General features: G+C 62.3%; 1 protein-coding gene across 1 annotated transcript; it reads left to right on the forward strand.

Moving 5' to 3' along the window:
* The first annotated feature begins 617 nt into the window (after window positions 1-617).
* LOC133349146 (microtubule cross-linking factor 1-like) lies at window positions 618-24588 on the forward strand. The gene is given in 24 exon segments (XM_061562386.1): window positions 618-1839; window positions 1842-2011; window positions 3920-4153; window positions 6114-6272; window positions 13390-13458; window positions 13743-14330; window positions 14638-14843; window positions 15338-15404; window positions 15771-15908; window positions 16204-16371; window positions 16573-17067; window positions 18658-18834; window positions 19342-19467; window positions 19837-20082; window positions 20444-20590; window positions 21019-21201; window positions 21567-21629; window positions 21631-21858; window positions 22079-22444; window positions 22948-23009; window positions 23380-23515; window positions 23518-23652; window positions 23654-23711; window positions 23885-24588. Coding segments are annotated over 24 exon segments (5538 nt in total). The 5' UTR covers window positions 618-1061; the 3' UTR covers window positions 24424-24588.
* Window positions 24589-25693: the final 1105 nt, after the last annotated feature.

Below are 25693 nucleotides of genomic sequence, written 5' to 3' on the forward strand. Positions count from 1 at the left end.
TGGAGACCTTCTCTAAGCAGTGACTACGTCTGCGTGTGTAGCGTAGCAAGAGACTGAACACTCGGTGAGAACCTGGTGTGTGGGTATGGTGGTGGTGGGGGGCGGTGTGTGTGTGGTGGGGGGCGGTGTGTGTGGGTGATGGGGGGGTGTGTGAGTTGTGGGGTGTTGTGGGTGGTGGTGGGGGCGCTGTGTGTGTGTGGTGGGGGGCGGTGTGTGGGTTGTGGGGGGCGGTGTGTGTGTGTGGTGGGGGGCGGTGTGTAGATTGTGAGGGGCGCTGTGTGTGTGTGGTGGGGGGCGGTGTGTGGGTTGTGGGGGGCGGTGTGTGTGTGTGGTGGGGGGCGGTGTGTGGATTGTGAGGGGCGCTGTGTGTGTGTGGTGGGGGGCGGTGTGTGGGTTGTGGGGGGCGTTATGTGTGTGGGTGGTGGGGGGCGCTGTGTGCGTGGTGGGGGTGGCTATGTTGGTGGTGGTGAGGGGTGGTTGTGTGGGGGGTGGGGGTGGCTGTGTGGGTGGTGGTGGGGGTGGCTGTGTACGCGTGGGGAGAGAGAGAGAGAGTGTGGGCGGGTGGTGGTGGGTGGAGACTGGGAGGAGCGAGAGAGACAGCGAGAGAGAGAGAGAGCGTGGGAGAGCAAAACGCGAGGAACAAGGACAAGAGCCGCAACCCTTGCACGCAGAAGAAGAGGTCATCATCATCGTCGTCACTATCGCCATTCACATCTTCTCATCGTCACGCGAGGACGACGCGGAGGGGGTCGCCACGCCGTTGCAAACGAACGACGACTCCGCCAACGAATGACTCCATCGCTACATCGACCGCTTCGTTCAACGTTGCTCCCCGATTCATTCCTCGGGACGCGAGCTGCATTGGGGATGGAGACTCCGCCTCACCCATAGCCGCAGCTGCTGCCACCGCTGCTGATGCTGCAGCCGATGCTGCTGCTGCTGAGGACGCAGGGCGCGCCCGGCGCTGCTCACGGCGAGTGAGTGATGCACCCTGGGCCCCAGTGGACCGGGAGACGGAGGAGGAGGAGGCGGCGGCGGATCGGTGGGGCCGTCCACGCAGCATGAACCCCGCGGGGACCCCTCGCCGCCAAGTGACGCGGCCCCTGTCCCCCGCGAGACCCCGGGAGGCGGGGGCCGCCCCGCGATCAGTGCTGACCCCGGGAACGGGGTCATCCTCGGGCTCATTGCTGCGCACCTCGCTCCGGGGTCAAGTTCTCTCCCGGGGTCACGCTGGGCCTGCCCGCGGGGGTCTTGGTGCTGCGTCATCTGTCAAGGGCAGCGGTTCTGGATTGTCAACCGCCGCCACCGCCACCACCGCAGCGAGCCACGCGAGTCGCGGTGGGACTCCCATCCCAAGACGGGTTCCTCCCGTGGGCAGCGCGAGCAGCAATGGGGGCAGCGGTGGAGGAGCAGCGACGAAGGCACCTTCGCGAGCTAAGGGCAGCAGCAGCAGGGCTCACACGGGCCGGGCGACTGCGGGCGGCCGCCACGAGTTGTGGGCAGCAGGGGCAGCGGGAAGGGCAGCGGCCGGGAAAGGAGGAGGAGGCGGCGGAGGCGCCGCAGATAGTGGTTCCGATGTTTCGGACTCACCCCCCTCCGAGCCACTCTCTGACGAACTGCGCCCCAACGCGGGCCCCGAGAGCGACGTGGAGTCACTGGGGGGGTCAAGCGAGCCAGAGACGGTGAGAGCCGCGGTCGAGAGCGGACCAGCATCAACAGGGGCAGCTGCAGCAGGGGCAGCAGCAGGAGCAGCAGCAGCGGGCAGCACGAGGAGAGGCGGCGCGGAGGGAGCGGCGATCGATGGGGATGCGGCAGCCTCAGCTGCGTCGTGTGGGAGAGGAGAGGGGCGGGGGTGAAGGTGGGGGGGCCTGTAGGAGCCGAGGTCGTCAAGGCGCCGTCTGGCAGAGAGACGGGGGCGATGGCGTCGCCGGCGCGTCCGGGAAGCCCGGGCGCTCTGCAGGAGCTGATGAGAGACCTCGACGAGATGCGGTCCGAGAACGCGTACCTCAAGGTGCGGGCTGCCACGGGCACTCGCTCGCTCGCTCACTCACGCAATCACAAACACAAAGATCACCCGTGTAACCTAACACACTGTTGGGACAAGTGCACGTGAAGGCCGACACGGCACGCGAGGGGGTGGGTGTCCAGCACCACGCCCGGCCGCCTTTGCCTCCCTCGTGGCGATGATTACACACCACAGAAGGTAGTAATTTGAGGCTGAGTCGACCTAGGGGAGGCCCAGAACCGGTTCAGTTATTCGTCACTAAACTACCGCTCCACACACACTCACTCACACACTCACTAAAACACTCACGCAATCAGTCACACACTCACTCACTCACACAATCACACACTCACTAAAACACTCACGCAATCAGTCAGAGGCGCGGCACGGTGGTGGCGTCGCTGCCGCAAACTTCATTCGCCTCCCGCGTGGGCACGAGACGAGATCGGAGATATTCCGCCCCTCGGCCTTCACCACTCAACGTCATCATCATCACCACGATTATCATCAGCAGCAGCAGCAGCATCATCATGATCATAGGCATCGCCAGTAGCTGCATATGATCATCAGTATCCAACATAAATCATCATCACGAGCTGCTGGACCATTATAATCATCGTCATCGCCGGCAGCAGGATTATTGTCACCGCCACCATCTTTACTGATAACAGCACGTCATCGTGCTGCCCCTAGGTCCACTCAGCGTTAATTGCGTCTTCAGTCCAGGGTGTAAAACACCAGCACCGGGGCGTGGTTGTGACCGGACACCACGAGCCGCGTGCGTCGTGCGGCTTTAATAGGTTCTCGCTGACAGCAGTGACCCCGACGATCTGTGTGGGATGCACCAGCGATGTTTAGTCCTGAGCATGATGCCGGCCTGTCCCGCTCGCTTAGAAACATCGCGTGAGGTGCTGCTGGGTCGACTGCAGCTCGTCCAGAACACGTCTGCTAGAGTGCTTCATGCACACACACACTCATCGTGTCGCGAGCACACAACATCATCATCATCACCACACATCTGCTCGATAGTGTCTGCACTGGCTAGCAGTCAGGTACCGAGTGGACTCTAAGATGCTGTTGCTGCTCACCGAGAAGGCTCCGTCGGAGGCTTGGCGCCGTAGTCTCTACAGCCACTGCTCCGTACCAGGTCGCTGAGAACTTTGCGTCTTCTAAGATCTCCGAGGTCGAGGCTCTGTTCCTGTGGTGGTCGGGATTTTGCCACTGCAGCCCCCAGACTATGCATCTGAGGTTGAACTGCGCGCTAGCAGCGCAAATTATTAGCATCAGCATCGGCCGGAGCGTGACCACATCTGGAAGCGGTTGACCTCCAATAGCGCGTGGCAGCTGCGCATAGCGAAGGGATTGGGGCAAGGCGACATCCCCCCCCCGATCCTCGCGGAGACAGAGAGTCACGGGCTCGCTGCAGCTTTCCCGGCTAAACACCACGGCGACCTAATTAGCATTCGCGTGCATCTGTCACGACAGGAAGTCACGTGGGCTTGATGGCACCGCGCTCACTTGGGCCGTGGCCTTGCCGCCCTCTCCCGACGGTGTAGGGTCCTCCCATCGCTTGTGACCTCCATCTCATTGTGATGATCATCAATCCTCCTCGTCCACCTCCTCCTCAACAACTCATCCTTCTCTTGCGCCACCATGACCGTAACTACCGCCTCCTCCTCCGTCTTCATCGCTACACCTCTCTTACCGCTCCTCCTCGATACCATCAAAATCTCCTCCTATATCCCTACCCCCAAAACCAACTCATCCTCGTAACCATCTCCCCTCCTCCACCTTCCTCCTTACCCTGTCCCCTTCCTCCTCCTCTGCCACCCCGAACCATTCCTTCAACTGCTCCCCACCCATCACCTCCGACTCTTCGCTGACTCCCCCCCTCCACCATCCCACCAACCGCAGGACGAGCTGGAGGAGCTGCGCGCCGAGATGGACGAGGTTCGCGACGGCTACCTGGAGGAGGAGGCGCGCCAGGTGCGCGACCTGCGGCGCGAGTTGGAGCGCGCGCACAAGACGTGCCGCATCCTGCAGTACCGCCTGCGCAAGGCCGAGCGCAAGGGCGCGCGCGCCGCGGGCGCGGGGCCCGGCGGGCAGCCCGAGGTGGACGTTCTCATCAGCCTGGAGCAGGACCTCAAGGTGACGGGGGCTACGGTGGGGCGGAGAGCTGGGTGGGGGAGGGGCGGTAGCGGAGGGGGGAGGCGTGGGGTGGGGTGGGGGAGATTTGGATCAGAATCGGAATGTTTATTTATGCGGGAGAGGAATCCGATGAGCTATTGAGCTCTTCTTCACAGATGTCCAGTAGGGGCGGGTAAGGACGTTACAAAAGCAAAGATTACCAAAAACGATCGGGGTGCAAAGTTTATGAAAGGTAAACGAATAACTTGAAAACTACAAATATATATATTTTTACTTATCAGGTAAAACGCAGCGAGGTGTAAACATATTTTGCGGAAGCAACCTAGCCACAAATGACAGCTCAACAACGTGGCCTATCACGTGGAAATGTCAAGTAAGAAGATTAGTTAAATAATGGGATGGGCAGCGGCAGTGACATTTCAGAGAGAGCCAGGCGACTGAAGGCTGTGTGACCTCAAGGCGAGAGAGGCCGGGATAGAGGTCAAGGTCAAGTCAGTTCCAGCACCCCCACCTCTCTCTCTCTGCCCCCCCTCTCTCTCTCTATTTAAGGCCTCGACACAGAGGCGTTGTGTCTCTGTGTGTCTCTCTCTGTGTGTCTATGTGTGTGTCTATGTGTGTGTCTCTCTCTCTGTGTCTGTCTGTGTGTCTCTGTGACGAGACCACGCCCACTCTGTGACGCGCTCGAGTCACCCTCCCTGCGAGTGATCCAGGTCACCCGCTCTGAGTGATCTAGAGACGCACTCCTAAAATCACGCTCCAAGTTTTGATCACTAAATCGCGGGATACCAAAGTGGCTAAACCACCTGGCGGCATCGTCCCCCCCTACCTGAAGCTCATCAGCCCATCCCGCACCCCCTCTCCCCCCCCAGCGTGCAGGCGGCCACGAGGCGACACGAGGGGGTGGAGTCGCTCGCTCGACGCTTCCACGGCGCACCGCGGACGCGGTCGTGGATTTGTCACCTGGGGGGGCAGTGGTGGGGGGGGGGGCAGGTTGAGTGCGGGAGCCTTCCCCGTCTGTCTCCGTGGGTAATTGGGGTCAGGGTTGGAGTCGAGGTGACATGGAGACATCGACCCCCCACTCCACTCCACTCCCCCCTCGATAGCCGGGAGGTTCCGTATCGCCGCGCGGTTTCACTTCCCCATCGATGTCCCGGGGAGGTGACCTCGGGTCACCTCCTCCATCCCTTCACGCGTGGTCGCGGTGGCTCCCTCTCACCCGTCGTGTCTCTGTGGCCACGTGTTCGGTCTCAAGGCGGTGCTGGCCACCCACCCCCGTGCCGGCCTTCATCGGTGCTACTCCCTACCAGCACTTGCCCCAACCGTCTGCTAAGGCTATACCGGGGAACTTTGCTTTTGTCATTGTCAAGGTGGGAGGTCGGCTGGGATAGCGAAGGGTTGATGCGAGCTTCGACTCTCGCACACTCTCACACCCAAAGACAAAGATTCCCCGTATAGCCTTGACAAACTCTTGGGGCAAGTGCTGCACGGCACACGAGGGGGTGGGTGTCCAGCACCACACCCGACCGCCTTTGTCTCCCTAGTAGCGATGTGTACACAGCGTACCAGGTACTCATTTGAGGCTGAGTTGATCTAGAGTAGGCCCAGGACCGGTTCTGGTAATCGTCGCCGTTGTTGACCGTGAGTGGGGTTCGTAGCACAGCGCGTTAACCGCTACACTACCGCTCCCCTCTCTCACACTCGCACACATTCACCGACACCCGCCATTTGCCACGAAGTGGCGGTGACGTCACCATGGTACTTGTGCCAGGCCAGGTGCACTTTGAGGTCGTCACGTGAAGTGTCGAAGTCTCGCTGGCAGGAGGTCACGGGACAGACCCAGGTGCCCACGGGTTGACCGACTGAGATGACTCCTGGCAGACGCACCAGCTGTACCCCGACTGCCCTCTCACGCCCTCTCGCTCACTCTCCCACCCTCTCTCTGGCGCTCTCCCCCGCCTAGGTGGCCAAGGACGTGTCTGTGCGCCTGCACCGCGAGCTCGAGAGCGTGGAGGAGAAGCGCGGCCGCGTGGAGGACGAGAACGAGGCCCTCCGCCAGAGCCTCCTCGAGCTGGAGATCAGCAAACAGGCGCTCAGCAACGAGCTGGAGCGCACCAAGGAGGTGACACTCACACACACACTCAAAATCAATCACTCACACACTCACAATCATTCACACACTCACAATCACTCACACACACACTCACAATCACTCACACTCACTCACACACTCACACTCTCACTCACACACTCACTCTCACACTCACACACTCACTCACACACTCACAATCACTCACAATCACTCACACACTCACTCACACACTCACAATCACTCACAATCACTCATACACTCACTCACACACTCACAATCACTCACAATCACTCACACACTCACTCACACACTCACAATCACTCACAATCACATCACTCACAATCACACACACACTCACTCACACACTCACAATCACTCACACACTCACAATCACTCACACACTCACGCCCTCACCCACAATCACTCACAATCAATCACTCACAATCACTCAACAACAACCACCATTCGCCACTAAGTGGCGGTGACGTCACCACGACGCTAGTTCCAGGCCATGTGCACCTTGAGGCCACGTGAAGTGTCGAACGCCCGCTGGCAGGAGGTCACGGGGCAGACCCAGGTGCCACAGGTCGACTGACTGAGATGACTGAGATGATGCACCACCTGTGTCGACTACCGTGTCAACTTGCTGTGTTTAAGCCGCCCGGTGCACCGCTCGTTGTTGTGAGCGTCGCTCCTCCGTCCTTCGGAGGGTGACTGCCTCCAACTGCCCAGTAGCGTCCTTCACGAGCCTCCTCCACAGAGGCCGATCTTGACACCGCTGGTACCAGTCATCGGCAAGTCCACTCAGCTCCGCATCCTCTTGTACCACATCACTCCATATCTTCTCTAGCCCGTGCCGCGCCTGTTTTCCCCCCTCTATCCGTCCGAACAAAACCTGTTTAGGCATGCGGTGGCTGAGCATTTGGGCTACATGACCCAGCCAACGCAGCCTTGCCTGCCGGAGGAGCTCACCAATGGGACTTTGTCCAGATCTTTCAAGGATTTGTGAGCTCCTCACACAATCCAGCCTGGTTAAACCCAGGATGAATCGTGGGCAGGCCCGCCTAAATGTTTCTAACCGGCGAAAATGTTCCATTAGGGGCGTCCACGTTTCACAAACGTAGAGAAGGGAGGGAATGACTGTGGCCGAGGAGGCCTGAAGCTTCGTGTGGAGCGACAGACCAGGTAGCTTCCACACAGCGTTATGCAACCGATGAAAAGATAATGCCGCTCGACTGATTCAGAGTGAGACCTGTGCTGTCAAACCGGAGCTGGTCATGAGCACACTGCCCAGGTATGGGAAACTCTCCACTCTCTCCACAACTGCGCCATCACCAATTGGGAGTTGTGGGGATGGAGTGTCTGATGGTACAAAATACCCAGGCAGGTGCTTAGTTTTGGTGGAGCAGATGGTAAGGCCCCACCTCTTAGTTGTACGCTCCAAGTTCAGCAACAGAAACTCCAACTCCTCTGAGTGAGCAGCAACTACCAAATAATCGGCATACATAACATGGTTGACCAAGAGGGAGCCATCCCTTGACCGCACCCATTGTATCTCTACCAGATGGAAATTCCTCCGGTACAGCTATTGAAGGCTTCACGAACTACGTGGTCGAAATAGATGTTAAATAATGTGGGAGCCAGATGACATCCCTGTCGCACCCCAAGGTGAACAGGGAATGGCTCTGACTCCCAGCCACGTAGTTTTACTCAGGTCCGCTAACCATCATGAAGGTCCTTAATGCCTGGCAAGGTGATGTTTAATAATCCTTGCCAGGACCTTTCCCGGTACACTGAGGAGTGAGATTCCCCACTCACTCATACTTACTCACACACATTCGCTCATACTCACTCATACACAAAAACAAATACAAAGATCTCCCGTATAGCCTGAACAGACTGTTGGGGCATATACTGTTAGCGAGCGCCTATGAAGGCCGGCACAGCACACGAGGGGGTGGGTGGCCAGCATCACGCCCGGCCGCCTTTGCCTCCATAGAGGCGATGTTTACACATCGCACCAGGTACTAATTTGAGGCTGAGTCAAACTAGGGGAGGCCCAGGACCTGTTCTGATAATCGTCACTGAATTTGGCCGTGAGTGGGAATCGAACTCGGGTTGCCGGGTTTGTAGCGCAGCTTAGCGCTAACCGCTACACTACCGCTCCCCACTTATACACACTCATATTCACTCACTCACTCACACTCACTCACACTCACTCACACACTCACCAATACCAACACCCGACATTCGCCAGAAAGTGACGGTGACCTCACCATGGCATCTGTGCCAGGCCAGTTGCCCTTTGAGGCCACGTGAAGTGTCGAAGGCTCGCTGACAGAAGGTCACGGGACTGACCCAGACGCCATGGGTTAACTGACTGAGATGACTGGCTGATGCACCACCTGTGTCCTCTACTGTGCCAACTTGCTGTGTTTTAGTTCATTGCTGTGAGCGTCGCTCGTCTGACCTTCGTTGTTGTTGGAGGGCGACTGCCTCCAACTGCTCAGTAGCAGCGTCCTTCACGAGCCTCTTTAATAGAGGCCGATCTTGACACCTCTGGTACCAGTATTCAGCAAGTCCACTCAGCTCCACATTCTTCCATGTCGCATCAGTCCATCTCTTCTCCAGCCCGTGTCGTGTCCGTTTAGCCCCCTCGATCCGTCCAAACAGAAGCCGCTTCAGCATGCGGTAGTTGGGAATGCGGGCCACATAACCCAGCTAGACTCACACACTCACACTCACAAACAAATACAAAGATACCCCATGTAGCCCATATAGCCTTTAAATTAATGTTAAGGCCAGTGTTATTAGTGAGCACCTATGAAAGCCGGCACGGAACACGAGGGGGTTGGTGGCTAGCACCACGCCCGACCGCCTTTGTCTCCCTGGTGTCGATGATTACTCACTGCACCAGGGAATCATTTAAGGCTGAGATGACCTAGGGGAGGTCCGGGACCGGTTCAGATATTCATCACCGATTCTGGCTTTAAGCGGGTCGCAGCGCGGTAACCACCACACTTCCGCTCCCCAAATCCAACCATAACCCCCCCCCCACACACACAGCTAGTGCAGTGCAGACATTGGTCTAACACCCAAGTGCAGACATTGGTCTAACACCCAAGTGCAGACGTTGGTCTAACACCCAAGCGCAGACATTGGTCTAACACCCAAGTGTAGCAGGACCCTCCTGAACATGAGCCACGAGTAAATGGACAAATGGCAAGATCGTGATCATTACTAATTATAATTAGCCTTCGTGTCAAAGGCCACTGTTATTAGCACACGCATACGTATTTGTACGTGTGTGTGTTATCACCACACACACACACGGATGCATCCGTGGAGTGTCATCGCTCTGCGTTTTGTTCATTTTAGTAACTGGGGCGTGATTTTTGCAGCCGGTGCGATATCTCGACGGCCCCCCTCCCCCATCCCTCCGTGCCTCCGCCCCCCTCCCCATCCCTGGAGCCAGTCTCTATCGCGTCTCCCTCCCTCTCTCAGTCTTCCTCCTCACCCCCCATCCCCACCCCCCGCTCTAAGCTTCGCACTTAGGGTCACCGCAACGTGAAGGGGGTCGAGTTGGCGGTGGGGTCCGGGGATAATTAAAGCCCTCAGCACGCTCCCCGCCGAGGGAGACACACCTGGCTGACCTTCCTCCGATTGCCCAACGAATGCGTTAGAAGGTCGCACTCGTTACAGCACGCACGGTGAACTTCCTTCGCACCGTGTGTAGGCGGCTGTGCGAATCGGAGGTTAGCACAACGTGGTCGTCACAAGCGAACCGCGGTTCCTCACTGATCTCGACATCGAGCACAGGCCATCATCATCATCACCACCGCCAACTCCGCTGGGCAACCTCGCATCGGCTGCTGGCTGCTCGACATCGGACAAAGGCGGCGGTCACCGCATCGCCATCGCCATCATCATCATCGCGCGTGTTCAGACGCGCTTCTGCGGCCGTCTGGAACGCTCTTCCTTCCGATATTAGGAATCCACTGGAGCAACGCACTTTTAAATCATCATCATCATCTAGATTGACACACTCATTTCTTAGAGCTGTTTCTTGTATTTAGTTTGTTGTCCTTTCCCCCGCACGGTTGGCTACGTACGGTGCAAAAGAAGTTCAACACGCAGACATTTTCCGCGGGCCGACGAGAACCATCGCTACCATTAGCAGCGCAGCTCACAGGCGGCAGCCGGCGATGAGCGTGCGATCTTCCTCACTGCTCACATCGTCGGCATCGTCATCAGCATTCTGTCAGCCGTGCTCAATCCACTGCTGGATGGGGGCTTCCTCCCACAAGCCGTTGCCATGCCCCCACGAGGCAACGACGGATCCGCCCAGCGCCCGCGCCACGAGCCCATTTCAGTCGCTCCGTCTCCCAACAGGGGACGTGGTGTCACGGACGCCGCGTTCTAGCCACATAAACATTGACTAAGCTAGAGTCTGGATATTATGTACGCAATAAAAAAATATATATAATCTAACAGTAATTCTCAATCCACTGCTGGACATGAAAGCGTTCTGACGCCGTGTCGTTGGTCGGCGTTGTTTGACCATACTTCACCACGCCGGTCACTGCGGGTTGGTGCAGGCGGGGAGGCGTGGTGAGTTTGGTGCTCGCCCCTCCCCCCCTCCCGTCTCCATCCCTCTCGCTCGCCCTGTTTCCCCGGCAACGCGTCGCCATGGCGACCCGTCACCCTGGCTACCTGGGTAACGGGGTGCGGATGACGAGGTCCCCGTCGTAAATCACGGGACCGTGGGCGGAGCTGGGATGCCTTCCAATTACGCGACGCGAGGCAGTGAAACGCGCCCCCAAGAAGCACGACCACCGCGGGGAGATGGAGCGATCGGAGCAGCAGCAGATCGCGGGCAGGCGCTGGGCGCATTGCGACATCGCAAGAGGTGGCCAGCGCCTTGGGGGGGAGGGGTCCATGTTCAGTAGCCAAGGGGGGGGGGGGGGGGTCCATGTTCAGTAGCCAAGGGGGGGAGGGCATGTTCAGTAGCCAGGGGGGGTGGGCAGCTGTAAGTCTTTCCACTGACGTTCCCACGCCTGTGGGGGTATTGGAGGCTGGGGGGTGGGGGGGGTACCCCCTTCAGTCTCGGCAATGCCACGGGGGGTCGAGGGGCTGGGAGCGGCGGCGAGGCGCAGGGCTCCCGCCTCTGACATTCGTGGACCCGCAAGCCCCGCCCCGCTAGCCCCGCCCCGCTAGCCCCCCTAGCCCCGCCCCCCTAGCCCCGCCCCGCTAGCCCCGCCCCGCTAGCCCCCCTAGCCCCGCCCCGCTAGCCCCGCCCCGCTGCTATTTGGGAGGTGGCGCGCGCCGAGTCGTCGGTGTCGGGTGCTCGACACCCACGGCGGCGGGCGGGGGGAGGGGGGCGGGGGGCGGGGGGAGGGGGGCGGCGGGCGGGGGGAGGGGGGCGGGGGGCGGGGGGAGGGGGGCGGCGGGCGGGGGGAGGGGGGCGGGGGGCGGGGGGAGGGGGGCGGCGGGCGGGGGGAGGGGGGCGGCGGGCGGGGGGAGGGGGGCGGGGGGCGGGGGGAGGGGTCGCCCACGTGGGCGATGTAACGTGATCACGCGCACAGACGTAGACTCGTCATGCCGATCGATCCACTGCTGGATGAGGGCCTCCCGTCATCGAAGCGCGGTTTCTCCTGCCGCACCGTGAAGCATATCGACCATACTTCACCAGGCTGGTCCGTGCGGGTCGGTGAAAGGCGGGGAGCAAAGACGTGGGAGCATTGAAGTAGAGTACAACAGTGGAAGTTGCTGCACTGCCGTCTGCTGCCCACCCCCAGCGGTATCCAGGAGGCTCAGAGCGGCTCAGCTCCCCGAGGAGGTGCGAGAAGATTTGGCGAACTTTGTTCGCGGGCGATGGAACACGACTGATCGATTGAGAGCGATTCCTCCCGCTCACGATACGCGCTACGACCGCTCGCCGGCCGCTCGCCTGCGATTCGTGCAAAGTGCGCGCGAAGCAGTGACGCTCGCCGTGACATTCGCAGTTTCAGACGCGTAACGGCGTGACGCGATTCGAGGCGATATTCCATTGCGTAATCGAAACTCCGCCGGCGAATCGTGATTATTCATCGAATCGTCGCGCGAGTCCACGGGGGGGCGGGGGGGGCAGAGTGGCCACGTGGCCGCTCCGAACTCATGCGCGTCACAAGGGGGGACGTGACGTCGACGCACCGCGAGGGATAAATGAGCGGTGACGCGGCGCCCAGGGGCGGAGCCGATTGGCCGCGATGTTTTAATCAGGGTGCGGTCTCCCTGCGCGTCTCGAAATAGATCCAGCTCACATTGATCCCCAAACAAGACCACTCTCCCTCTCTCTCACCCACCCACACACCCACCCACCACCCCACCCACCCACCTCCCCCTCCCGCACCTCACCCTCCCCCCCCTCCCGCACCTCACCCTCCCCCTTATGCCCTCGCCTCCAATCCCTCAAATCCCCCTCCACCCCCAACCATCCCCTTCCCACCCCACCCAGCCCTCTCTCCTGCCCCCTCCCATCCATCACTCTGCTCCCCTCAATGCCCTATGCCGTCTGCATCCTTTCAATCCATCCCCTCCATCTCCTCTCCGCTCGCCTTCTCCCATGCTCCCCACTCCCACCTCCCCCCACTCCTAACGCAGCCCCCCCCTCCCCCTTCTCCCCCTTCCCCCTCGCCCGCGGGAGCCGCGAGTGGTAGTGGCGCCCCCCCGGGGGGTATTCATAGCGCGCGGGACACGTGGCGGGGACGGTAGCAGCAGCAGCGGCAGCGAGCGCCGCATTAAAAATAAAACGCGCGCGTGGCGGTGGTGGCCACGTGGCAGTCACGCACCGTGAAGCCGCCACTGCCGAGCACCTATAAGTTCGATTCCCGCTCACGGCCAAAATCAGTGACGATTATATTCACCAGTTCTGGGCCTCCCCTAGGTCAACTCAGCCTCAAATGGATACTTGGTGTGTTGTGTGCAAACATCGCCACTGGGGAGAAAAGGCGGCCGGGCGTGGTGTTGGCCACCCACGCCCTCGTGTGCCGTTCCGGCCTTCGTAGGTGCTCGCCAACAGCACCTGCCCCAACAGGCTGTTCAAGGCTATACGGGGGCTCTTTGTCTTTGATCTTCGTTGCGTTTGTCCTTGCGTCGTGTGGTGCAGAACTCTGCGAGGAAGCGGGGCAGTCGGGAGCTGCACAGAGTGGCCGAGAAGAAGGGCGCGGGACAGCAGGTGAGGCCACGCACCACGTCCACCAATCCGCTCCACCATGCTCCAGCACTCTCCACCACTCTCAACCACTCAACCTTCACCTCCAGCCCCCAGCCAACACCTCCACAATCGACTTGACCCACGACTCCCATAGAGACCCACAGGCGTAAACTCAGTTGCGATTAAACCGGGTACCCAGGTGCAGCGAGTTGATGGCCTCAGTCCGGTCACCAAAGACTGCACTGACTGCTCTCTCGTGGCCTGCCCCTCCCCCCACACCCCCCACACTCCCCCCCGGCCGCCAGGAGGACAGCGCCGATCTGCGTTGCCAGCTCCAGTTCCTGCGCGAGGAAGCGGCGCTCATGCGCAAGAAGATGGTGCGAGTGGGGCGCGAGAAGGACCGCCTGGAGCACGACGTGGAGCGCTACAAGGCCACCTTCGGGGAGCTAGAAAGCCCCCCGCTGCCCCCGCTTCCCGCACCTCCGCCAGCGGCCCCCACCGCAACCACCGCCGCCTCCGGATCCGCGGGGAGCCTCTCCCAAAGGGGGGGTCCGGCTGCGGGCGCCACGGCGCCTGGGGCGGCGATGGGGGGAGCTCGGTCCGCGTCGACGGCGATGACGACGATGAAGACGACGCCGACGTCGTCGTCGGTGTTGATATCGGGGGCGACGTCCTCCTCGCTTCAGCAGGGGGGGCCAGGGGCCAGCCCGGGCCCCGGCGCGGGACCCCCGTGCGTGGAGGCGAGCGGGGTCCCGGGCTCGCGCGAGGCCGAGCTGAGGCTGAGGCTGCGGCTCGTGGAGGAGGAGGCCAACATCCTGGGGCGCAAGATCGTGGAGCTGGAGGTGGAGAACCGGGGCCTCAAGGCCGAGCTGGAGGAGGTCCGAGTGGGCCAGGTGAGTCGGGGATTTCTGCTCCTCCTGCTGCTGCTGCTGCCAGCACTGCGTCTTGCGCTTCTGCGGCCGTCTGCAATGCTCTTCCTTCCGATATTAGGAAGCCACTGGAGCTGCGCACTTGTAAATAATCTAGATTGACAAACCCGTTTCTTTGAAACTACTTTTTGCGTTTAGTCCCCAGCGCATCTGATCATCACGGTTGACCACGTATGGTGCGAAAGCAGTTCAACATACATACACCTCCCTCCCTCCCTCGCTCCCTCCCCCTCCTCCCTTCCACCCCTCCGCCTCCTCCCCCTCCTCGCAGCTCCGCGACCGGAGCTCGTGCTGCCCGGCGTCGTCTCGGCCCGGCGCGTCCCCCCCGCTCTCGGACCCCGCCTCCTCCTCCTCGTCGGCCTCCTCCGACGAACTCCGCCGCCACCTCCAGTTCGTGGAGGAGGAAGCGGAGCTCCTGCGGCGCTCCGTCGCCGAGATGGAGGAACAGAACCTGGCGCTGACGTGCGAACTGGGCCGGTCCGTGCCGTCACCACCCCCCCCCCCTCTGTGTGTGGGGGCCTTTGGGAGAGGGGGGGGGTAACGATTAGCGCACTGCGCTACGAACCCGGCGATCCGAGTTTGATTCCCGCTCACGACCAACACCAGTGACGATTATCTTTCACACCTCCAATTAGCATGGTTGGCTACGTACGGTGCGAAGTGCATCATACATTCATCTGAACCGGTCCTGGGCTTCCCCTACGGTCGACTCAGCCTCAAATGAGTATCTGATGCGATGTGAAAATATCGTCGCTTGGGAGACAAAGGCGGTTGGGCGTGATGCTGCCCACCCACCCCCTCGTGTGTCGTTTAAACCTTTATAGGTGCTCGCTAACAGCACTTGCCCCAACAGTCTGTGAAGGCTATACGGGGGACCTTTGTCTTTGGGGGGGAGGGTAGAGCCGGGTGATAAGCCGTGTTCCGACCTTCACAGGCGTCGCTCCTCCCGTGCCGCGCCCATCTGTGCACAGGTACAAGCGAGAAGGAGCCGGGGGGTCACGTGGACGGGCCGCGTCGCTGATGGAGCAGCCCCCGACGGTGAGCGACTGTGGCTGGGTGGGGGGGGCACCAACGAGTCGCACCCTCATCCACACACGGAGGGTACCCCCCCCCCCCACCCATTAGGGGTCCCCCAGTCATAACCCCCCCCCCCCCCGCATGTAAACTGCACGTTCACCTTGACCCCGGTAACCCCAACTCCCTCCCCTCTCTTCCCGACCCCTCTGCTCTCCTCCTCTCCCTTCCCATCTCATCCCTCGATTGTCTCCCCTCTCTTCCCTCCCCTCATGTGCCACGCATCCCTCATCCCATCCTTCACCCCTCCTCTCCTCCACGTCCTCCCTCCTCTCCCTTCTCATCCCCCCTCCCCCCTGTCCCTTCCTGCCCCCCTCCCCCGGTGTGAAGGGTGGTGAGGAGCGGGCGGGCGACCCCGCGGGCGACTCGCTGCGCCGGGAGTTGGTGAGCGCGCGCTGCCAGGTGGCGGAGCTGAGCGCCACGGTGTCGCGGCTCCAGCGTGACAACCACACACTCACGTGTGCGCAGGTGAGGACGCACGCGCACAGTTGAGAGTACAGGTGAGGGTTAGGGTGAGGGCGCACCCACCAGGTGCTCGCAGCCCGTGCTAATGAACAAAGTGTCAACGTCTGAGCGATTTCTGGTTACTTGAGCATTGAGAGCGGTTCCTAACTCTCGTTTACAGCTCCGAAACAGTTGTGGAAATTCCACATTCTTATGACAGGGGTGAGTGTATCCATAGCCTGCCATTTAACGCGGGCCACATCTATAAATCATACAACGGATGCCCCGTGTCTCACGCTCGCCCCGTCGTCCCCCACAGAACTCCGGCGAGGGCCATGGAGACGCGGACGCCGGCGACGGGGATGCCGATGGGGACCCTGCGAGGGATCGACCCCCCCAGCACCGGAGGGAGGGGCCCGTGGGGGGTGAGAGTGGAGCCGACGAGAGCTGCCCCTGGGAGAGTAAACCTAGCCTGGCACGCATCGAGGTGCGGTGGAGAGTTCGTCGTGTTCTCTCCTCATTGTCATCGTCATCGTCAACCATCATTCATCAACTACTATCCCTTATCATGATTGTTATCATAATTCACCTTTCGTCATCATCATCATCATGCGCCACCCATCACTGCGAAGGCCACTTTTCTAAAACGTCGACACGACGCCTCCGCGCCTCTCTGACCTCTCGCCAGGCTGCTGACCCCAAGCCGTCCACGTGCCCCTCCGCGCCGGGCCCGCTGCCCCCACTCGACGGGGGGGCGGCCCCCGCGCTGCCGCTGGACCCCGTCACGCGGGCGGCGCTGCGGCGCGCCTCGGAGGTGCTCAAGTCGGCCGTGGACCGCTTCATCGAGGAGAGCGAGCGGGCGGCGGGGGCCGCGGCGCAGGGCGAGGCGCTGCAGGGCGCGCGGCGCTCCATGCGCCTGTTCCGGGAGGAGCTGTCCGGCTTCCTGGAGAAGGTGCGCGCCGCCGAGGGGCTCGGCGACTCCACGGGCGTCTCCTCCTCCTGCTGCAGCCCCTGGCTCGCGCCTTCCTCGTCGGCCTCCTCCTCCTCCTCGCCACAGCAGCCGCAGCAGCAGCCGCAGCAGAGCGACTCGGGCCTGAGCCCCGTGTCGTGGAGAGACCCCGCCTCCGACCTCACCGGGGACACCCCCACGAGCACCTTCAGCGGAGACATCACCGAGCTGCAGGTAACCACAGCACCCCCACGGAGCCCCGACAGAGTCCCGCGCAGCGCCATGGGCCCCAGCATCTCCGTTGAGACTCCAGATTCGTTAGTCCGTGAGCCAGAGCAGATGTCGCCGGACGCGAGCCTCCCGTTTAGGCTTCTCCCCGGTTGGCTACGTGCAGTGTGAAAGAAGTTCAACGTACGTACGACCGGTGCTCTTCTGTCCTGCCGTACGAGAGGAGGAGCCAACATCGATACCAAACGGAGGCGCGCCCATTGCAGTTGTAGGGCCAATCAGAGTGAAGCGACTTTGATATCCTCACTCAATGTCACAGCGTTATCTCACACAAGCACCACTTTGTGATTGGCCACATTTCATAATTCTGAAACCGCACAGGTTGCGACACGCCACGTGGCACCACCGAGTGAGGGGCCTCCTCTGGGCCCGTGGACCGTGTGCCGAAACCCACCCAGGGGGTCTCGCTGTTGCGATGGCTGAGCGCACACAGGCTCCGATCACCACTGCATGCGCGTCCCATGACCCACAAGGAGGTTCATTTTCTACTGCATTCTGTTTCTCCTTCCTCGTTTTTCTCCTCCTCAACCTCTTCATGCGCACCCACACACGCACGCACCCACACACGCACGCACCCACACACGCACGCACCCACAGCCCCTCCTGCTGCTGCTGCTGCTTCCCCTTCTGCTGCTCATAGCGATCGCCTCCATCCCACTCGCCACCTTCTTTAAGTTGCTCTTCTTTTTCTTCGTTATCTTAGCCGCACTGTGACGGAATCGACCGTGAGAGAGGGAGAGAGATGAGAGAGAGAGCGAGCGACAGACAGTGTGAGACAGAGAGAGAGAGAGAGAGTGTGTAAAAAAATACTTTAAAAACAAAATAATCCAGCAGATATCTACGAACTAAAAACGTAGAATCCCAGCGTGTCTCCACGTACCCATCTCTGCACAACCCATCGGCCCCACGCTCTTCTGGGAGCGCATACATTGATTCAGTCCAAGCAAATCTCTGAAACCTTTTTAAACCAAGCCTCTTCGCTCGTAAGGGCACGTTGACCACCATCGTCACACCGCCACTGCTGCCACCGCGGCGGTGTGATGATGGTGGTCAGCGCGCTGGACTTGCAATCCCCGAGGGCAAGGGTTCGATTCCAGTTACACCTCCTCTGGGTCGATTAGCAGGGCGTGTGTGGTGTGGTGAAGCGTGGGTACGTCCATAGCTCCCAAGACGTCCGAACAGCGTGGAAGAGTAGGCCAAACAGCCCGTAAAGAGGCTCTAGAGGTCCCTTTGGCGGAAGCCCTTCCGCCAGCGGTAACATGGGCGAGCAATTGCGGGGCTGCGCCTTCAGCCTCTACACTTCTCGTTTTAATTCCCGGAACTCGACTTCCGCTCATATATAATCCTTTTTTTCGTCTAATTCTCGAAACATCTGTTCCTTTCACGTTACTTTCACATCACCATCATCATTATTATCGTTATCATTATTTACTTTTCACCTCCCCATTTGTGTTATGCATTTCCTCCACGGACAAACTTATAATTTATTTTATTTTGTTTATTTTCAATTTCTGTTGGGCCCCCGTGACGGCGCAGAGCGACTCGCAGAGAACGCCGCTCGCTCCGTGTCGCCATGACGACGACGCCACTGCCGCCGTAGCCATGGCGACGGCGGGAAGAGGAGGTGGAGGACCAGGGGCCGCCACCGTGGCATGCGGGGCCCCGCATCAGCTGGGCGCCAACGCCGACACGCGCACCCTCATCGCCAGCGAGGTATTGGCCATTGGATGAGTTGGGGGTGGAGGGGTGCTCAGGGGGTTATGGGGGCGATTGACATCCCCATTTGAGACCCAAAAATGGGGTTTCATTGATAATTAATAATTAATGTTTTCTCTAATTAAAAGTTTGGGATTTCGGGACTGTCCCCGGGACCGACCTTATCCCCAACCCCCCCTCCCCCCCGCTGCACCCCGACCACCCCCCTACCCCCCAATCACCACCCTCCCCACCTACCCCCCTCCTTTGAGAAGTTTCCAGCTCCGCCTCTGGGCTGATGCTGCTGTAGCCATCATGGCACTGGGAGATCACGGAGTCTGATGATGGGGAGAGAGAGCTGATGGGTCCTGTGTGCCCCGCCCCGCTCCACCCCACCCCGCTCCACCCCACCCCGCACCACCCCCCGCTCCACCCCCTGCTCCACCCCACCCCGCTCCACCCCCCGCTCAACCCCGCCCCGCCCCACCCCTCCCCGTTCTCCTTCACCCCGCCCCCGCCCCGCAGCTGCGAGAGTCTCAGGAGGTGCTGGCCGAGGCCAAGGACACCATTCGTCTACTGCAGTCACAGCTGGAGGAGGAGCGAGTGCTGCGCCACGAGGAGGCCGAGAGACACGCGGCCAGGGTCGCGCGGGTACGCGCTCCGAGGCACCCTGCACTGCGCACCCTGCCGAGGCACCCTGCACTGCGCGCCCTGTATACAAGGGCTATGCACCCTGCACCCAGCACCCTGCACCCAGCACCCTGCGCTACAAAGCCAGCACGTCGCATCCTGCACCCTCTCCTATAAACCCCGCTCTTTGAAACTAGAGCCCTGCACTATAAACCCTGCACGTACGGCCTGCACCCTTGAACCTACTGCGCACGCACAATAACCGCTGCACTCTCAACCGAAACACCCTGCGTCTCTCACCGTGCCCTCGAAAAACCCCACGAAAATGTACTCACCCCCACCCACCCCCACGCCCCTCCCCTCGCCGCCCCCCCCCCCCCCCCCGCACAGGCGAGCGAGGAGCACCACCGCGCGATGCTGCGTCGCGACTTCGAGCTGCAGAGCGCCGAGCTGGGGCTCCGCATGGAGCGGCGCGAGGCGGTGAGCACCGCGGCGGCGCTGGCGCGGGAGCTGCGCCGGCTGCACGGCGTCAGCTTCCACGCCTTCGCCGAGCTGCGGCGATTGCTGCGGCGCTGCCGTGACGGCGGCCAGCAGCAGCAGCAGCAGCAGCCCCAGGCGGCCACCGCCGCCTTGCTGGTACGCCAGGGTGGATGGAGGGTGCTGAGCGTCGAGTTCGCCAAATGTCGTCGACGGTTGATGATTGATCTGAACTGGTGCTGGATCATCCCCGGGGTTGACTCAGCTTTTAATTGAGTACCTGGTGCGGTGTGTAAAATATATATATATAAAAAATTCCCCGGGGAGACAAAGGCGGCCGGGCGTGGTGCTGGCCACCCACAGCCTCGTGTGCTGTGTTCACCTCGCTTGCAGAAATTGCCGCAGCAGTCGGGGTGATGTTTCTCTTGGCTTTGTTGAGTTTAGAGGCGGTCAAGCGGTGGGTTTGCGAGCCACGTGGCGCGCTCGCCTGTGACTTGACACCACACGTGCCGCCACGCAGGAGCTGGGAGCGGAGATGGGCGCCTCCTCCGTCACCACCACCACTTCCTCCTCCACCTCGTCGTGCGCCCACGACGAGGAGCTGTGGCTGGACGCGCTTCTGTCAGCGCGCGTGCAGGGAGAGGCGCCCAGTGACGACGGGACGCCGGTGAGCGCGGGAATCGTGGGGACTGCAATTCGGGTTTTACCCAGTCACTTGATGTGAGTTGTTTATATCATTTTTTATTTGGGCCAGCACACATAGCCTACTCTTTTTTTGAATAACGTCACGTGACCCTCTGGTTCTCTCTCTCTGTGTTTAAGGGTCTTTGTGTGAGTCTATGAGTCTATGTGGTGAGTCCTATGGGTCTCTGTGTGGTGAGTCTATGGGTCTCTGCGTGAGTCTAAGGGTGTTTGAGTAGTGAGTCGATGGGTCTCTGTGTGAGTCTATGGGTCTCTGTGTGAGTCCAAGGAAAGGGAGGAATGGAAGGGAATGGGTGAGGCTATTGCCCAGCAGTGGGAAACCAACGGCTGACAGCAGCAGCAGCAGTGCGCAGTATTAACGAGGGTGTTCTCCGGGCTCCCCGCGCGTCGCAGGAGGGCGGCGTGAGCTCCGACCCCGGCGCCGCCGTGGGCCGGGAGCTGCGCGCCGCGCTGGGCGCCGTGCGGGACGAAGTGCGCGCCGAGGAGGCGCGGCGCTGCGGCCTCGCGCAACGCTACGCTCGCGAGCGAGCCGCCTGGGAGGTCGAGCGCTCCCAGCTGCGCGCGCACGTCGCTCAGGTGTGCACGCGCGTGTGAGTGTGTACGCGTGTCAGTGTGTACGCGTGTGTGTGTACGCGTGTGTATGCGTGTGTGTGTATGCGTGTGAGTGTGTACGCATGTGTACGCGTGTGTGTGTACGTGTGTTGTGGACGTGTGTGCACATCGCGGGAGCAAGCTGGACCCTGACAGATTTGAAATTAACTTCTCGAGAACTGCTTCGTCTGCTTGTTCTTGTTGTTGTGTCTACTTTGGTGTCCCTCCAGCGCACCTGCGATTAGCACGGTTGGCTACGTACGGTGCGGAAGAGGTTCACCATACAGATGGTGAATCGATTCAACATCCCTCCGCCTCCCCACCTCCTGCCCCCCCCCCCCCCGACCCAGCTGGAGCCTCGTCTCGGCTCTCCCGCGTCCAAGCGCGGCCCGGCGGGAGCCGGCGACTGCGGCGGCAGCGGCGGGGGGCAGGGAGGGCAGGGAGGGCACGGCGAGAAGGGAGCGCGAGGAGCAGCGGCGCGCGCTCGCCGAGCTGCACGTGGCCGCGCTGGAGCTGCGGCGCCGCCTCCAGGCGGGCGAGCGCCACTGGGGGCGCGAGCGCCTCGAGCTGCTGCGGAGGTTCAGCCGCGAGCGCCGCGGCTGGGAGGCGCGGCTCAGGGAGACGCAGTGCGCCGTCGAGCAGGTGACGGGGGACGAGAGGTGCGGGGGTGGCGAGGGCGCAGGGGTGAATGCAAGGACGCGGAGTGAATGAGCGAACGAGAGGAGGCGAGGTTGTGAGGGAGGTTGAGTCCCGCTGGGTAATAATTAGAGCGCTCGTACTTCCGCTGGCCAACGCCTGACCAGCCAATTAGGACCAATTGGTGATAATTAGGGCTGCGGTAATAACATGTATTGTTTCATAGCTACAGAAGAGCGGAAAGACGGTCGTCTTGGAGGGAGAAGAGGTGGAAGCCCCGGTGCCACCGAGGGTCCCATCGGGGGTCCACAGCGGGGTCCCTTCGAGGGTCTCCGAGATGCGGAGGAGCCCCGTGCTCACAAGGAACCACTCGCTGGACGACTCGCTGTGGCGCGGCCCGTCGGGCGACTCGAGCAGAGCGCCAGTGCCCATCTGGTCCCTCGCCCCCCACCAGCAGCACCAGCAGCAGCAGCAGATCTCCCGATTTCTCGATGCTCTGACCCTCGACCTCCACCCGTGGCCGGGAGGGCGACGCAAGTCCTGCACCATCTCCCGCGGCAGGACGCTCCTGCAGAGCGACGCTCGTGGGGAGGTGAGGGGGGCGGGAGCGGGGCGGGGGTGGGGGGGAGCAGGAGGGCGGGGGGGGCGGGGGGGAGCAGGAGGGCAGGGGGGGGGGGCGGCGGGGGGGAGCCCACTCGTCAGGTTTAAGGACACGATGATAACTCCCAGCACGGAGGCACAACTCCCATAATGCCTTGATGTGTGTCACGTGACCACCGCAGCACATGTACAACGCTGACAGCGAGTCCCTGCTGCCTGATAACAAGGCCACTCGTTCAGCCCGATCCTTCTATCGAGCTTAGGCTGAGAGCATTGCACGCACAACGTGAAGCCCAGAACCAGTTGCGATTTTGGAAACACAAGAGCAGAAAAACGAGAATTGGCCAAACATCCCAATGCAGGACCCTCCCGAAAATGGATCTCGAGACGCGTATAGTGAGGATATCGAGAACAGGTAAAGGGTGCTATTATTACTGTTGGCATATGGAATGTGTTCGTCATAATATTGCCTGAAACTTTCTTGCTGCCCTGAAGGCTGATGCTGAGAAGATGATGGGAGAGGTCAACTTCCCACTCGACAAAGGCACGCTGCAACGGTGAGTGATGCCCTCATCATCATCATCCCAATCACACCACCTGCACCACCACCAGAGGGTGGTGTGGGGGGGGGGGCACGGTCGGAGTGGCGGAGGGGTCGGTCCCGACATACGACGCTTGTGAACGCAGCGTAACTCGCCTTGGCCACGACTTCCGAATGCCCAACGATCGCCCGCAAATCACCCAACCCGGGGATCAGCCTGGCAGGACCCTCCTCCTGCAATAGGAGCCTTGAGACTCGGCGAGGCTCCGCTCGGTAAACGAGCGTAACAACGACAACAAGAACAATACAAGTGCAATTAACGACCGTGGCACAAACGGCCATCGCCCCGGCCGGCCCCGTCCTCCCCCCCCCCCCCCCCCCCCCAGGGCGTGTTCCGTCTCCTCCATGGCGGAGTTCGAGGTGATGATGGAGAGCGCGCGCTCCCCGTTCCGCTCAGAGCGCCGGCGCTGCGCCCTCGCCAGCGGGGGCAGCTCGCCGGCGCTCAGCCCCGACGAGCCCCCCACCCCGCGCTCCCCCGGCGAGATGGAGCCCCCAGCCCCGGGCAAGGGGCGCCGCCCGCTGCGCCCGTCCTCGCTACCCGCCGCGCGGGACCGGCGCCTCGGTGCGACGTTGCCCGCCGCCGGCGTTGCCGGCGTCGCTGGCGTCGCCAGTCGTCGCTGCCGCCGCCGCCGCGCCGCCGCCGCTCGTCGGTGTCCAAGCTGCTGTCCAGGTGAGGCACGGCAGCCGGAACCGACGCAATCGATTGCCCAAGCTCTGGGGTCCTACATCGGGATGTTTGACCAATTCCATTCGCGTTTAAATGACGGCGACGACAGAGGCGTCAAACGCGTCACACCTCCCGACCCTCCCCCCCCCTCGTCTCCCGACCGCGCGCCACCCAGGTTCTCCGTCTCCAAGCTGTACCGCGACTCCGAGTGGGGCCGCTACTTCTATGGCCGCCGCCTCGTGGCCCGGGAGGAGGAGGAGGGGGCGGCGGCGGTGCTGGCCGCGTCCGGGGCGGCGGACGGCGCCTCCCCGTGCCTGAGCGCCGACTCGGCCTGGAACCTGAGCGACGAGATGAAGGAAGCGGCCAACGTGGGACTCTTCCCGCCGCGCGCCATCTCCCTCTCCTACTCCTCCGACACCGCCGCGTCGCCGCCCATCGCCCCGTCCCCTCCGGCCAAGCGTGCGAGCCGCGACGCGTCCTGCCAGGCGGGCCGTCGCGCCAGCGCCAACGCCGCCACCCAGACGGTCGCCATCGCCACCGCAGCCGCCGCCGCGCTAGAGGCCGGCATCCGCAGCCCGTTCCACCGCGCGGTCGTGCGGCCCTGCTGCGGGTCCGGCAACGGCCACACTCCGGTCTCGTCGCCAGCGCGCACCCCGCGCAAGACCGGTGGCGCCGCCGCTACCGCGGCGGCCGGCAAGTTTGAGCGCGCGTGCTGCTCGCCCAAGCTGGGGTCCCCCCGGACCCCGCGCAAATTCGCCGCGGCGGGGCCCCCTGGCGTGGCGGCGCGTCCCTCCGAGCCGGCCCCCGCCTGCGCCGAGTGCCACGGCGCCGGCCGGGCCCGGCACGACCCCGCGTCGCCGCGCGTCGAGCCGCGCTGCCGGAGTCGGCACGCGGACTCGTGCTGCTCGCCGCGCCCCGGCACCCACCGCCACCAGCACCGGCAGCACGGCGAGGCGGCGAGAGCGTCGCCGCAGCGGGCGTCGCGCCACGACCCGTGCTCACCGCGCCTCGACCCGCACCACCCCCACCACCGGCCCGGCTCCAGGGCCGAGCAGACGGTGGCGTCGCCGCGACTCCACCAACACCACCAGCACCACCACGACGGCGGAGGGCGCCAATGCGGCCGGCGCCAGGAGCCGGCCGCGGCGACGCCGGGCCCCGGGCCGCCCTACGAGCCTGCGTCTCCCCGGCTGGCGCCGTCCGCCGCCGGGGGGTGCTGCAGGGGCGGGGGGGAAGGGGTGGCGGTGGCGTCGCCGGCTTCCCCGCGGGGGGGGCGCCAGCAGCAGCAGCAGCAGCAGCAGCAGGGAGCGAGTCGGCGTGGGCGCGCTCCACCACGACCCGCGACAGCCCCGTGCACCACCCGCCGCCTGTGGCGCTGGCGGGCGACGCGGGGCCCCACGCCTTCTCCAGCCTCTTCAGCTTCATCGACCACACGCCCACGCTGCTCGACACCGTCAAGCGGCTCGGCATGGGCATCCTGAAGCCCTCCAGCCGGGCGCAGGTCCCGCAGGTCGCGCAGCAGGGGTCCGCTACTCAGCAGGGGTCCGCTACTCAGCAGGCGTCCGCTACTCAGCAGGCGTCCGCTACTCAGCAGGGGTCCGCTACCCGGCAGGGTGGCGAGGCCCCGAGCGCGACGGAGCGGCGAGCGGAGGCGTTACCGCAGGTTGGTCGTTTGCACGGCAATTCGATGAATCGTCGCGACTCCGAGTCGCGGTCCGCTTCGCCGTGCGGGTCGGCTGACCGTACGTACGTCGCCTGCGCCGGCTCGGCGGGCGTTCGGCGAAGGCGGCCGCTTTAGAGGGGGCGCGAGTGATCGAACACGAAGAAGGCAAGCCGATTGTCACCGCGAGTCGATCGCTCGACCTCATCGTCCCCGTCCCCTCCACCGGCATGGCTCTCGAGACGACGTCCGGGCGCTCGTTCCACGTGGAGCGGCGCTCGCGATTCGGGACCGGCGACCCCTGAACCCCGCC

This window comes from Lethenteron reissneri, chromosome 29, assembly GCF_015708825.2.
Source record: "Lethenteron reissneri isolate LAM-NWPU_2019-01 chromosome 29, ASM1570882v1, whole genome shotgun sequence".
Taxonomy (NCBI): domain Eukaryota; kingdom Metazoa; phylum Chordata; class Hyperoartia; order Petromyzontiformes; family Petromyzontidae; genus Lethenteron; species Lethenteron reissneri.